The sequence below is a fragment of the Pseudopipra pipra genome, chromosome 8 (assembly GCF_036250125.1).
Source record: "Pseudopipra pipra isolate bDixPip1 chromosome 8, bDixPip1.hap1, whole genome shotgun sequence".
Taxonomy (NCBI): Eukaryota; Metazoa; Chordata; class Aves; order Passeriformes; family Pipridae; genus Pseudopipra; species Pseudopipra pipra.
The window spans coordinates 26957708-26972205 of record NC_087556.1 but is presented as its reverse complement, the minus strand read 5'-3'; the positions used below and the strand labels follow the sequence as shown (position 1 = coordinate 26972205).

Sequence of the window (14498 nt, the reverse complement as noted above, 5' to 3'; positions counted from 1 at the left end):
GCAGAAAAACTGGAATAAGCAACTTGCTAGAATAACCTATTTTACATGGGTACGCAAATATATATAGCACAGAATAATGACGCTGTTAAAAAATTTGGTATTAATCTCTTCATTTTGGTAGGCAGATCTCTGAGGATATTAAGAAGTACACAGGCTCTTAAGTATTTTGACCATCTATGCTATTTCTTGTTTGTTGACCACTGATTTCTCCATATATCCACTCAAAAGAAGTAGAAAAAAAATAATAAGAAAAAACCCAATGGTATACAGGTCACCTACAAATACTCCACACCATCGCAAAGCTTTAAGGGGAGAAAGCATGTGCTCACATCAGGACTAATTACAGTAATGTCCAAACAGTCTCATGTCATTCCAAAGGAAAGTAGCTAAAAAAGATCCGTGAGGCCCTTACATTTCATAGAAGCACTTAAAAGCTGCAGAACAATATGAGAAACCCCTTCACCCATTTTCACTTTTGCCCATTTTAATCAGAGTTTATATATCCAAAAGCCATTTTCAAAAAGTGTATAGCTCCACTTATCTATGTTACATATAAACGCGCCCACACAGAGTCTCTAAGCTAAATCTCAACCACTGAAGAAAAGTTTCAAAACTTAACTGGTATTTTGTTCTCGAGAGTGAAGAGACGTTAATTTTAACTCCTGTGCTGCAAACACAGCTGCCCGTGGAGAGGAAGACCTTCACCCAAACAGCCGATACAGCTCATAACAGGCTGCTTGAAGACCGGAGTTTAGATACAAACAGCCGGTGCCCCATGTGGAAAAGGGTGGAGTTGGCCACAAAAAAACCGCCACTGAGTTAAGGCTGGCGGGGAGAAGATAAGAGCCACAAAAAAGTGTTTGTTAATGCCATGGAAAAGAAAAAGGGGGAGGGGGCTTCTGCGTTAAGACAGAAAGAAATAGCCTCAGTAATAACTACAGGGAATTAGCTAAAGTTATAATAATCTCTTCAATTGCAGTGAAGCGTGAGGGTACCTGGGCTGGGTTTAGTGACTCAACCGACAGCAAGGCTGTCCCCAAACAGAGCTCGACTGTGCCAGTTTTTCCAGCTCTTCTAACCCAGCACACACTGACTTTCCTGTGAGCTGAAGCAGCATGTTTACTCCTGAGATAAGCAGCCTAGAGATAACCTATGATTACAGCAAAACCCGAAGCACCAAACTCCTTTGCAAAGCCCATCTCCAGCACACCCAGCTGCCAACTTCCCAGTGCCAGCCATCCCCACACTCAGAGCTGCTGCTGTGAATGGGGGTCTGGGTCCCTTCCTCGTGCTTTCTCATGGAATAAAGCCACACTATGCGTCTTGCTGGATGGAATATAACCACTGAAATTTAAAATGCTAGAAGACATGAAATTTCAGCTCCTCAGGGGTCTCGCATTTCTAAGCATAATTAAGTGGTTTTCAGTAAGTGCAGGAGTAGGGATCACATGTGGTGTCAATGCACCAGGAGGGATGGCAGGCAGAGCTCTTGTAGGGCACTCTGGATGAATGTCCTTCTGCAGTCAGGGAGGAAACTCATCAGTCATAACCTTCCAGGATTTTCCAGGCACTGTTAAGAGCGTGTACTAAACCAAAGGATTATTTAACAGCCCAAAATAATAATAAAAAAAAGGATTTAAAAATTAATTGAGCTAAGCAAATACTTTAATTGTTATTCTTTACTTGTACTGCAGTGGAAACCCCTCTTCCTGCCCTCATCAGACCAAGCTGATGCCTTAATTGGACAGAATCTACAAGACCAGCAAATGAAAGAAAAAGAGTGGATTTTGTTACAGTGCATTTTATATCTCCTTATTACTGACCTAGGAAAATAAATCAGATCACAGTGCTATTTGCAATTAATAACTTCAACTACACAGAGGATCATAGAAGAGTCAGCACACAAAGGAAGACAGATCTGATTGTTTGATGATTTCAATAATCTGAAGAACATGGCACCAGAAGTACAACAGAATCTGTAGACATCCCCCAAGACTACAAGAACCCAAACCCAAGCAGTTATCAACCAGCAGGAACATTAGAAACACGGATATGAGGGAAAAAAATATCATTTTGGATACTGTTGGCATTTATATCTAATGGAAACCACAGTTCAAACTAAACGGAAAGCAGCAACATGGAAATAAGAGAGGAGTGAAAGGCACCCCATTTTTAAGGTGAGGAAGCAGGGAAATAAAATAGCACTTGTGGTGCAGGACATGAGTGTGATTTGACCATGAACCATCGCAGCTACAGAAATGAAAGTTACGCAATGGAATTTCTTGGGTCCTCACAGACATCTAGTGGATGGCCTTGGTTTATAAGACAACACCCTTAGCACAAATTCCCTCTCACTGAAATTGTTGTCACGGCTCAGAGAGGATCTTTAAGGGACATTTTTTGGTATGTCTTAAATGCTGAGTTGAGCTTCTGTCTCCCAGTGAACAAAACACTGCACAGGTTGTACGACAAAAGCATGCGATTAAATAAGCTATTGCAACAAGAGGAGAGTCATGACTCCCCAGCAGGAAATTGGGAAGATGTCAGAGAAGACAAAAGCCAGAAGAAGGAGCTACAAGGCAAGAGGGCTGCCCAGTGAGGAGGCCCCCAGGTGATGTACAAGGTTGTGAGCCCTTTGTGGCCAAAGGCTTCTGAAGGATCTGAAAGGCTTTTGAACTTGTGAGAAAAGAGCAGTAGAAGCCAAAACATATGAGGAACTGAAAGGACTTTGATATTTTTTGAGAAAATAAACTGCCTCAAAAGGGAGTGGTATTACAAAAATACTAGATGTTCACTCGATACAAATAAAGTAAGCTAAACAACTGCAAAAGCTGGGGAAAAAATAAATCAAACCATCCTTCATCTCTGAACTGATAGTTTGAAAATAACATAGCTAGAAAAAAAAAATTCAAGTGTGGGTGGGATTGCTTGTTTTTGAGGAGAAAAATCTGTCTACATGCTGCATGCTAAGGCAGACTTCTGAGGAGATGAGTTGCTAAGCTGCATAGTTCTCTCCCCACTTTCTTGGGCAAGACTGGTTAGTGTGGGAGGCGGGGGGGGGGGGTATGCATGTACAAGGCAGGAAGGAAGAGAGGCACAGGAGAGAAGGACATTTTTAACCTCAGCATAAACCCCCCCCTTATTTTGCAATCCCAGTGGATAGACCTGATCCAGGGCCTTCATGTAATGGCAGCATCAAGCCAAAAATCATCCTGAACACTCTGCAGAGCTGTGGTGGGTTGGTAGACACTCTCTGTATCCAACACAGAATTAAAGCAGAGCATGATGAGATCCTGCCAACGCAGTGCTCAACTTCAGAAAAAAAAAACAAACCCAAGCTCCAAATAGCTGTGCAAAAATAGGAAGTGCACATTCAATGGGTCTCAACAAGCCACTCAACATTTTCATTTTGGAAAATTCAAAACATAAACTGGGCATTTAAATTCCAATCACCAGGCATTTTTATGTTTACATAAAACAGCTGTTCAACTCACAACTTCATACACAAATTTGACTACTCCAACTTCTTATGTCAGTAAAAATAATGAAGTATATCTCATATAACAGCTTATGTACAAGAATGCATCTGCTCTCATTTCTACCCTGACCTGCAGCTTTCCTTCAAATACAGTGATATAAAGGGGATGTATGGTACTCCTCAGTGCAGTTTAAGCTGTGATCCTAATTTCCTGTCAGGTTACACATAGTCCTGTTAGCTAAAACCTGTAGTTAGCTTTCCTGCTGGTGAAAGAGTTGTTTCACAGGGTCTCACTGCACTGGAAGCAGTGTGGCACTGCCGCCTGTCTGCAGAAACACACATCACCTTCCCTGGCTCTGGGAGGGCTGTGGGGATTTTCTCCCTTCTCTATGTTCATTCAGCTCCTCAATGCTGAACAGATTGTTCAGTCTTCACACACACCATGACTGCACAACCATTGCCTTTCCCCTTTTTTTTTTTTTTTTTGATAGTCTTTGTCTTTTAAGAGTTTCTGGTTGCTATGGTGAGGGCACCAGAGAAATGCTAGAAGGAAATGAAGGCCAGAAGGACTTGCATACCATAACTGAAATAAGGGGTCTGATGGTGCAGCAAATACATGTTTACTCTTTGAAAGACATAGTTAATCTGTATAACAAGTAACATATGACTGCTTAGCAGACAGACAAAACTATTTTTAACTAAGTTAAGTTGGAAAATATTTTAAAAAACCCCTAAACAACCAACCCATCTTTTCAAATTTTGGATATATTATAGAGCAAGTACCTCAGACCCAAGAAGCAATAAAATCAGTCCACTGAAGAAATGCAGAACCTTTCCTTTAAAAATAACAACACACTACCTGAACCTCCTCAAACTGAAGACATTACTAAAATAAACCTAAATGGCTTTATCCCAAAGATTGGCCAGCAGTATCTCTGGATGCTTTCAGGCTGCTCAGACCCAGCTGATATTAATTTCTTTCCCCCTTTCTAACAGACACAGAACAGCAAACATGTGAGTGCTATCAGATTGTCCAGGCTGTCAGATGTTCATGGGCTACATGCAATATTAGGCAAACACGTCTGAGAACTCACTGATAATGTCAGGACATTCTCTGTGGGCAACGGTCATAAAACTCCTATGATTTGTTTAAGGCTTATTATGAACAGACTCTAAGACATTAGCAAACATCAGAGGTAATGGAAATAGCTTTTCAGTAGCTTTTAAATTATTTAATTTAGAAAAGGGAAATTGCACATCAGAGAGGAGTAGTCAGACTGCACACTAGTATGTGACCAAACAGCACATCAGAGAGATGCAGCAGTTTGATGTCTGAAGATGTCTGGTTAGGGCTGTAGTCCTTACAATAACATGCACTGAACAAAATATACTGTGGTTCCTGAAATATATTCTCTAATTTATTTTCTTGCTACAGGATTTAGATTTTCCTACTTGAAAGAAAGAAAAAAGCTTGTTAATAAAACCAGATTAAATCAATACCTAAACTTCCTGCTACGTGACAGTGATTAACCCTTTAGGTTTGCACCTTTGCTCAGAGAAAGTGCATGTTCAAAGCTCACCTCAAGTCCATACATGCTTGTATATTTTTAAGACAGTTACCAGCTTTGCTACATACACCTCATATTTACTAATACTTGCCAGAATATGAGTCAATGACTGTTTCTCTGATCTGAATCCATATATCAAGACTTGGTGAAGATATGAACGCATATATCTAAGACTGGGTGAAGATTTACCATCAAGCAAGCTCTTCTTTAAAATGTTTCTGATAACCTCTCTTCCTCTTCTTCTAAACACCTTCAAATGATATCCTCCTTGCCAACTGGAATAATCCAGAAAAGCAACAAAGTTCTATGAAAATGTCTAATGCAATGTAATTCTGCAGCTACAGAACAAAAACACTAAGCACAATACTCATCAATCGATCCTGAACCTGTGTTACACAGACTGATAACAGGAAAAATACTTTCTGGACATTTCGTGATGAATTTTAAATTCAGGAGATCAAGGTAATTATTTTCAGTCCTGAGTCTCAAGAACAGTATGGTCCATGGCAGCAGGAACCTGGAAGAAATACTACCCCTTCCATCCCCAAATCAGAAAATCAGTTGTGCAATTTGCTTGATGGACATTTGGTCACAGATACTGTAGAAAAATGCTTTTATTTCCTCACACAAGAAATCACAGCAGGGTTTGTCTAAATTTTCTGTATCAAGGGAGAATAAAAGAAGATACTCGAGGGGAAATTGCAGCTCAGACAACTCCTCTTCGTGCCTGATCACACACTCAGCTCCCACGTTCCTGTTTTTCCCTGAGCCAAGCAGGCAGCAGGCCCCTGGTTTATTTGGACAACTGCTCCCTTACACAACAAAAACTTGCAACTTACTGGCAGCTCCAAACAGACACTTTCCAAAAAGTGCTGGGCTCAGCTTCTCTTGCAGCAGGACACTAACAGCAGCCCAGCAGCTCTTTGTCCCTCGACCTTCTATTAAAACAGTTACCTAAACTCAGGGGTTGCCCCTCCTCATACCCCTTCCTAAAATCTGCACCCTGACACTGTACATATTGAAAAAAAACACCACAGAGGCTGCAGCAAAGGGACATTAATTACATCTGGCAGACTTGGCAAAAGGTGCCCCCCAAAATGTTAATGAAATAGTTACGCTCATCAGATTCAATACTGCCATCAAAAGGACCAAAAAACAACATACATACAAATGCAAACAAGATCTCTCTAACTTATTTTTACCTCTTAGGCTAAAGATTTAGTCTTTTCTGTGAGTCCTGGCTATTTATTATGTAAATATTTTAATAGGAAGGGGGAGACTCTGATCACATTTTACAACTGAGTGTTTAACATAAAATTATCATGATTTAAGCATTATGCAATACCTCCTTAGAATATTTTCTTTATAAAAGAGCCTGGCTGCAAACCCAAGCTTGCACAAATTGACTTGAAAAATAATAAATTCCTTAGTCAACAGGTTCACATTATACTCAAAGCAACACACAGATCCAAGAGACACTCCAGGACAACACTTTAGCAAACAATCCTGTTATTCATGGATGACTATAATAGAGTGATTACTAACAGCTGTTTGCCATCTTATTACATATGGAAAAGCTTCAAAAAAAGTTACAGAAGCAGCACCCCAACTTACAGAGGAACTGAAGAGAGAAGGATCTGTAAAGCTACTTAACCCCTTCTCAGTCCCCATTATTCTCATTACTCAACACTCCCACTGGCTCACCCTCGCACAGGCCTTGCTTGCTCCCTACGGCTTCAAAATACTTAAGGCAACAGTATTATTTTCCAGTGTATTCATCGAGTTAAGCCCAAAGAATACAGGCATTAAAATATAAATTAAAGCTACTATGAGTGTGGCTCAATAGATGTGATAGAATTATATGTAGCCTACACAAGTATTGAACTTACACAACCAGTAGATGAGTGCCAATATGGCCAAGTACAGGTATGATTACCCCCAAGGACATAAAAAGAACACACAGTCTACCTTTTAAAAAAATATAACTCAATCATAGATGTTAATTAAAGCATTCTTGATGCAAAGGTTAGGTTAATATTCAAACCCAGAATGCAGAACACCAAGTAATACCCTAATTTATTTCTATTTGACCAATGATGAATTTACTCTCTTTCCTGCCCCTAAGTTCTAATTAAGTACCCTGCAGCCAGCCACATCTTTTTGTAATACTGCAATGGAGCATAAGAATATAAAAGCACCCAGAGAAAAAACAACACAATAAAGGCTGCTTGTTCACAGACAAAACACTATGCAAACATAATCTCTTTCGTGATTCTTCTTAGGAGATGGTCCAGAGATATTCTATCTAGCTGTGACACAGATTTCTAAGTCTCCAAATATAACACCCTTTCCTTTTTATTCCCCCTTAATGGCACTCACAGGGCTCTGCAGTATCTGAGTGACTCTCTTCCTTTGCTCCATCATGTTGAAGTCCTGTCTCAGGTCAGGAGACATGTTTCTCTCCCGGAGATACTCTGGGTCGTTCTCATTGATGCGATCAAAGTACCGCTCTTTGTGAGGCATCGTGGCCGGGGGAGGAGTAGTGACCACCACCTGACTGGCATCAGTACTCATCCTTCAGCAGTGCAGAGGGCAGGCTTCACCTGAAACATGAAAAAGAGGGAAGAACGGTTAACAATTCAAAGCAGGAAATTGCATATAACTTCCAAGTCTGGACACAACTAATGCTCCTTTTCATGTCCGCAGAACACCATCTGAAATGAAAGGAGACCAAGTGAACAACAGTCATAATCAGAAAACTGTGGGAAAATCCTAGAAAAGTGCTTAAAACCCATTAATAAGTTTTCTGATAGCACATAACCATCACTATTCAAGTTAAAATGAAACCCCAACAGAACACAATTAAGGATGAAATTTGAAATGACCATTATATATTTTATGACAAACTTTCCTGTATCATTTTAGACTGCACTTATCACCTCCCAAGGTTTTTATATAGCTCTCCTTCCTGAGCTGTTCAAGCGAACACATCCAGAAAACAGGCCTCTGTTTAATATCTGCTAAGAGCTCATCTCCCAACTTGAAGGAAGGCATTCCTCAATTACAGCATTTCCAAAGCATTTCATAACTGCAGCTTCAAGACAAGGCATCAGGCCACTCAAAGACCACCAGGAAATTTCTGCAGAGCTCCAGCTGGTGTCCGTACTTTCAGGAGACACTTGGAGACAACTGCAGAGAAGGTTATATCTTGGGTTACACAGGATTGAGGTTACATCCACACCAAATAGCTGAGTTTTAGTTTTTCTCCTTTTGTGAGCAATTGTATGCAAAGATTCTCACTGAAGCTCATCACCTTAAGAAAAAAAAAAACACCCCAAGAACTTTCATGTCTTGGTAGAAGGTTCAAAATCTCATTAAAAAAACCTGATAAGCATTTTTAAACACAAACAGAACTGGATCAAAAGGAAAGGAGAAGACACCTGTATTTTCATACAAAGAATAAGGCTCAGAAGCACACTCAGGAACACCATTCCTCAAAAGGCAACTGAAGAGGGATGTTTTCTCAGGTCTGAGGAATAAAGAGAAGCAAGATTTGAAGGAAGAGATAGTACATTATGAAAATGCACATTTTAACATGCAAATATCTACATTCAATAATATATGTAATACAAAAATATCTGCATGCAAATATATTTGGTATGTAGATAATTCACATCTTCAGAGGAAAAAAGCCAAAGTGTTAAACAGCGTGGTTTGACATTATGGTATCAGTGGTTTAAAGTGTCCTTGCTCTGTGGCACAGTTCACCCATCCCTCGTTCACGTCACTGCAAATACTGTTTGGGGTATTCTGTGAACAGCAGAGCATGTGAACTGCTTCAACTATAACCTCACGTATTTTCCAGATGAAACACTAGGAAGCCCTGTCAAAACCAGCTCCAGCAGCCCAAGCCCTCCTCCTGCCTGCAGCAAGTCCTGTCGTCCTTGTGCTGCACCCTCTGCTGCACAGCCACACCAGGAACGAGGCTGGCAGGAGGATGCAAATTGGTTTTCAGCCAGTTTCCCACACTGATTCCCAAACGGCTTTGCTGACACAATGCAAGGGAGAGTGCAAGGATGAAATCCTGGGGCACTGCAGCCCTGCAACCAAGCACGAAACTCCAGACACAAAACAAGACAGATACCACCTATGGAGCTGGGAAAGCATTAGCAGCTAAGAGCCAAGACAACCACATCTACAATTTTCTTGTAAATTTGGGATCAAGATGAAATACAACAGTTTTTACAGGTTGTAATTGGTTTTGTTCTTTCTGTCCTCTTTTTTTTGTTTTGTTTTGTTTTTGAGAGAGACACACACACGTGATCTGGGATGCAATGTTATCCAGCTGCACACACATAGCTCCCAAGAGGTACCTGGCATGCTGGATGAACATACCATGTTCTGGGATGTATAATTCACATCCTGGAGACAAGCTCCATGAACTCTGATGGCTTCATTCCAGAGGCTGTGGAAACACATCGGTGAGTTTTTCATTTGCTGCTCGAGTGCAACATGAGTTCACTCAGCATTTGCTGACTGACCGCGGGGAAGCCTGGTATGTGTGATCAGTTTAGGGATGCTGGGGAGAAAACAAGGGGCTTGCTTCAAGGAAGTGAGGGTTTGGGAAAAATCTAGTGGAAGTATAAAAGGAGCTTAAGTTTTTCTAAAGAATTAACTATTGTCTTTCCCAAGTGGGAGCACTGAAGCAGAAGGATAAGCCTCCTGGGTTAGTGCCTGGGACTATGATCACTGCTCAGCTTAAGAAAGATACCTTATAAATGTAATCATGTATTAGGTCTCCACTCCTCTAACCTGAGTGTACCTCCCTCTTTCTCCCCCCACCCAAAGTGATGAGGTTTAAGATGAGAAAGAAAGGAAGCTTCAGGAGAAAACACAAGACCTTGAGCTCTCTCGCCAAATGCCACAAGGTATGAAGAGCTTGAGACCAGACCTGTCATTCTACACTGTTCTCCATTTGTGCTGGGCTATGAACCTCCATCTGAGCCAGAACAGACACTTTCCAGCACCTGCAGGTAACTGAAAGCAGTCTAGAAATGCAGATAGCAAAAATCTTGCTTGAATTGGTGACTAGCTGTGACTCCTGCTCTTTTCTTCCTTCCCAGGAGTTGTCTTATCTGATTGTTTTTTTCCCTAAAATGCTCCTGAGTCCCGTTACCCCCAAGTAGCAGACTTGCTCAGCTGCTGATCCACTCAGTTGACTGGATCAACTACACGCATGTGTGAACTTCAAAACAAGTTTATTGTTATTATTATAGGTTTACAGGACATAATTAGTTCAAGTCCGTTACTTTGCAATTCACTCTTACAGTGACATAAAAGCCCATTCATCTGTAAAAATGACACAAATGTGGCTAGCAAAACCTAAAATCCACAAAAAAGATTTTTCTAATTGCTTTGGACTTTATTTTTTCCTCTTTCCTTTCAGCCTGGTTTGTTACCTCTAGCCATTAAGATTATAACATTAAAGTCCTTGTACTACAACCCCCCCTCCATTACTGAACATAATATGGGTATTGGGTCCAGTTGTTCTTATTAGGTCTGGTTCAATGCCCGCTCTGTTGGGCCCAGGCTGACTCTCATATAACCCCTACTGTATCCAGGAAATTTTTTAAACAAATCGGCCATTCTTTTATTATTTATTTGCATCATCCACTGATTTCTTTTTAAGAAAGAGGACATTTGTTAAAAATGTGATTGGCTTTTGGGGATCAAAAAATCAGTACCTCCCCTTCTCAGCACAGAACTGGCAATGACATAAAAGTAAGTATTTGCAGAAAACCCAGATCCCAAAACCTATGAATGGTGATAGAGGATCCTCTCCCCCTCCTCATTTCTTTTTCTTTTTTTTTTTTTTTTTTAGATACTTTTGCCTAGAAATAAAATCAGCTTTGCTGCAAGGCTACTTTTAGCTTTCACCCCTTCCAATGATGTATTTATGAATTGCAGAAATCGAGGTCCCACCTTCCTAAGCAGTACTAGCTAACGTTTCTTCTGCACGCTCAAGAGTGGTTCCAGAGACTGGGGCACAAGTAGAAATGACAGACCCTATAGCAACATGACACTTTATCTAGACAGGTCAGAAAGGACAAACACAGAGAAATCAAACAAACTAGGATCTGATTCTATCCTGGTGAGAGACACCACTCTCGCTCAGCTGAGACACAATTTAGCCCACATTTTGGCCTAACATGCACATGCTGACATGCTAAAAAGAGATTCAAAGCATATGGAAGAGCAAGTTCCCCACTCATGGTTCAAGTGTTCCAAAGGGGACAAGAGAAACTAAGAAGAGCAAGTCAGCAGGATAAATTTTTGTTACACAGAATCTTCACGTCTGCTGGAAATACTTTTAGGGACCTGTGAAAGGAAGAGGCTCACAAGCTCTTGCTACAAAGTAACTTGTTAATCTAACTCTGCTTCCCCCTTCTAATTCTGCCCTCCTGGTTCATGCTGAACTCAATTCTGATACAAAAGAAAACAGGTCGTGTCCTCCCGTGCTTTGATGCCTTATATAGCTCATGGGTTTGGCCTCCATATCCTGTTCTGTATTTTATACTCGTAACTGGGCTAGACAGAAAGTAGAACATTCCCCCTCCCACCCCATCAGGAAACTGTGTATCTCTCTACTTAGGAGTAAGTTCTATTTAACAAAAGCTTCCAATTTATTCCAGGAACTTGAAACTGTTGATTTTAGGTTGCAACATTACATCCTGAGCATCCCTATCTGACAGTTTGTATAGTCTAAGTAACATGCTGTGCTGCTTTTGTTGCAAATAACTATTTTGAATGTCAAATCACAAAAGAAAAAAAAAAAAAGATAATAATGAGGTCAGAGAAACAAGAAGTACTAAAGAAAAAAAGTGCAAGAGACCAAATGCAAGGAAAATTTATCTTGCCAAAGAACTCCCCGGAAAGAACTGATTTGATATATTTATATCTTTCATAATGTACTGAATGTATATAAAAATAAATACCACCACAAGACAGAGTAACAGAAAAGGGACCAAATCATTACATCACCTAGCAACGGAACATTAACCTACCTTTTATGCTGATTTTTTATGGCTGGTTTCAGACATCTCCATTTTCTCTATGCAGTACAATCCATCTTATTGAGAGTTTCCAGCCCTGCAAACCTGCAGTGTGTGTGCTGCATCATTAACAGGAGCGACTGATCTCAGGTCTGAGCACTCGAGTGAGACTACACTGCATGTGAGCAGCTCCTTTCTAAGGACCACGTTGTGCTATTCTGCTCTCGCTATTTCTCATCTGCTTGTTTTTAAGGCACACTGTGCTCTTTCTTCCCCCCACCCTCCAGTATCTTGTCTGCCAGGAGACTTGTTGGAAGCAAACTGGGTGTCTCTTGATCTCAGTTCCAGCCTCCCTATGAAACAGGCAGGTTCCAGTCTGAATCAAAGACTTGGCTCTAGAGAACACCTCCAGCTGCGTAAGTAAGCTGGCAGAAACACACACACTTAAGGAATATGAGGGAATGCTTAACAGGGACAGGGAAATATGCAGGAGAATATGGACTGAGAAAAGCATCACCAGTGCTATTTTCTTGCATTAGAAAGTCAACTATTCATCCTTCCTCATGTAAATAATGACATAGAATTGAATCTCAGGACAAAAAATGTAATTAATTTTTTTAGTCTCCTGATCAGGACATCAGATACTATAAATATCTGACAAGGAGCTGACAGATTTTTTTTTTTAATTCTTTTTCTTTTATTTATGTTACAATGGGTTTGGGTTTCATTTATACATCTTACTTTACACACTGTTCAGACGTTAGCATTTTCTAAATGCAATTTGGGGAACTGAAAATAAATAGATAGGTAGCATTTGTTCAAAATTATATTAACTGATCTTACTACTACACAGTGATTCTGTATGCTGGCACTCAAGCCAAACTACACCCTTGAATTGACACAATATAATATTTGCATTAAAAAAATAAAGTAATCGCACCTTCTCTCAACCTTCCCAGCCATTCCGTCTTTCTCCCTTTATCACATCTTCATATTCATGCCAGCAAAAGCTTCCAAGGTCAGATGGTGGAATGGGTAGGAAAAACTACTCTATGGCTGAGTTGCAGAGGTTTTTTGCTTTTGTTGTTGTTTGTTTTTCTTGTTTGTTTGGTTTGGTTTGTTTTTTTTTTAATTTTTTTTAAGTGGCTTTATTTTTCAGCTGTATCAGTTCCCCTGCCAGCTAATTGCATATCTACACAAATGTTTGTTCTGAAACAAAGATAATGATGATACAGAGGTGTCTAATACCACTTCTTCCAGTAGCAATGCAGCCATAAACAATTTGTCATACTACAGCCCAAACCAGTTACTAATCAAATATTCTAATTCAGCGCTGCATATTTAAGTCCTTCTGCTTTTGAACAGAGCAAGCTAATAATTTTATTAATCTCTTTTCAGACACCACATTAGAGAGACTATATGGCAGCAAGATATATTTTTCCTAAGAAGTAGGAACTTGTGTGTATCTGAACACAGTTTTTGTGTTGCTGTGTTAAATCTAAAGCATTATTTTTGCCCAATTCTATAGTGCCATGTTAAAGTCAACATGAATATTCAAGCTGTGCAACTTATGCTTTACTCAGCGTAAACTGGAACTGAGCCAGATACTCTCTATTGTCAAGAAGTGAGAACTAAGAAATTGCTGAAAACCATCCAGAATATGAGGGCTACACCTCTACCTTTAACTGAAGATGTGACATTTCTTCCCCATTACAGAAGCCTCCTTGTAATGCACCCAGACTGTAGCAGGTGCAATCTGCACCTCCACATTTGCAGGCCAGCCTGCCAACATTTTGCAGCACAAGCGGTGGGGGAAAAAACCTCCCAAGCCTAGAATGATAGTTTGATGTATTCAATATGCTCTACCACATGGCCTTAAATGCTATTTGCATGCGTTGAGTCTCATAAGTGAACTTGCCTGCTTAACCCTGTAGCCCCAAACTACTTCATTCATTCACATTTTAGTATTCCTTCACTGCTGTGTGAGCTTTTCATGATGGAGAGAACCCTTGATGAGTGAATTATGCAGTTACCCTTTTTCTAAGAGACAGTGTGATAAAAGACAAAACTGCTCTCAAAAGCACAGCCTCTAGAATCTAGTTCCAGGGTCCATCCTGCCTACTATGGAACCTCTTGTGCCAAGGGAAGGCTGTTTCCATCACTGTGTGACACTTGAGCAGTCGGCAGCATAAGGGCTTCCTTGCCGCACTCCACAAAATGTTTTCTTCTAGTTAAGGTTGTGCAGACAGTAAGAACATTTTGAGATTATGCTGTTCTGTACAGAGAACATTAAAATCAGAACAAACCTCATCACACAAGCAAACTGGTTACTGAGAAGTAGCAGAGGAGGAATCCAGAGTTAGTTGGTGAAATGATTCACACAGGTGACTCCTGCATCGC

The 14498-nt window shown here is 40.4% G+C and overlaps 1 protein-coding gene across 3 annotated transcripts in view; it reads right to left on the bottom strand.

Annotated features, from left to right (window-relative positions):
- The window catches only part of ADD3 (adducin 3), a 97971-nt gene that overhangs the window by 19323 nt on the left and 64150 nt on the right, over positions 1-14498 (bottom strand). For 2 of the 3 annotated variants that reach the window (XM_064663272.1, XM_064663274.1), the window contains exon 3: positions 7426-7649. In XM_064663272.1, the coding sequence (XP_064519342.1) occupies positions 7426-7620 (195 nt within the window). In that variant the 5' untranslated portion in view covers positions 7621-7649. Of the gene's footprint in view, positions 1-7425; positions 7650-12110; positions 12362-14498 lie in introns of those variants that run through there. The other variant, XM_064663273.1, reaches the window with a different exon arrangement.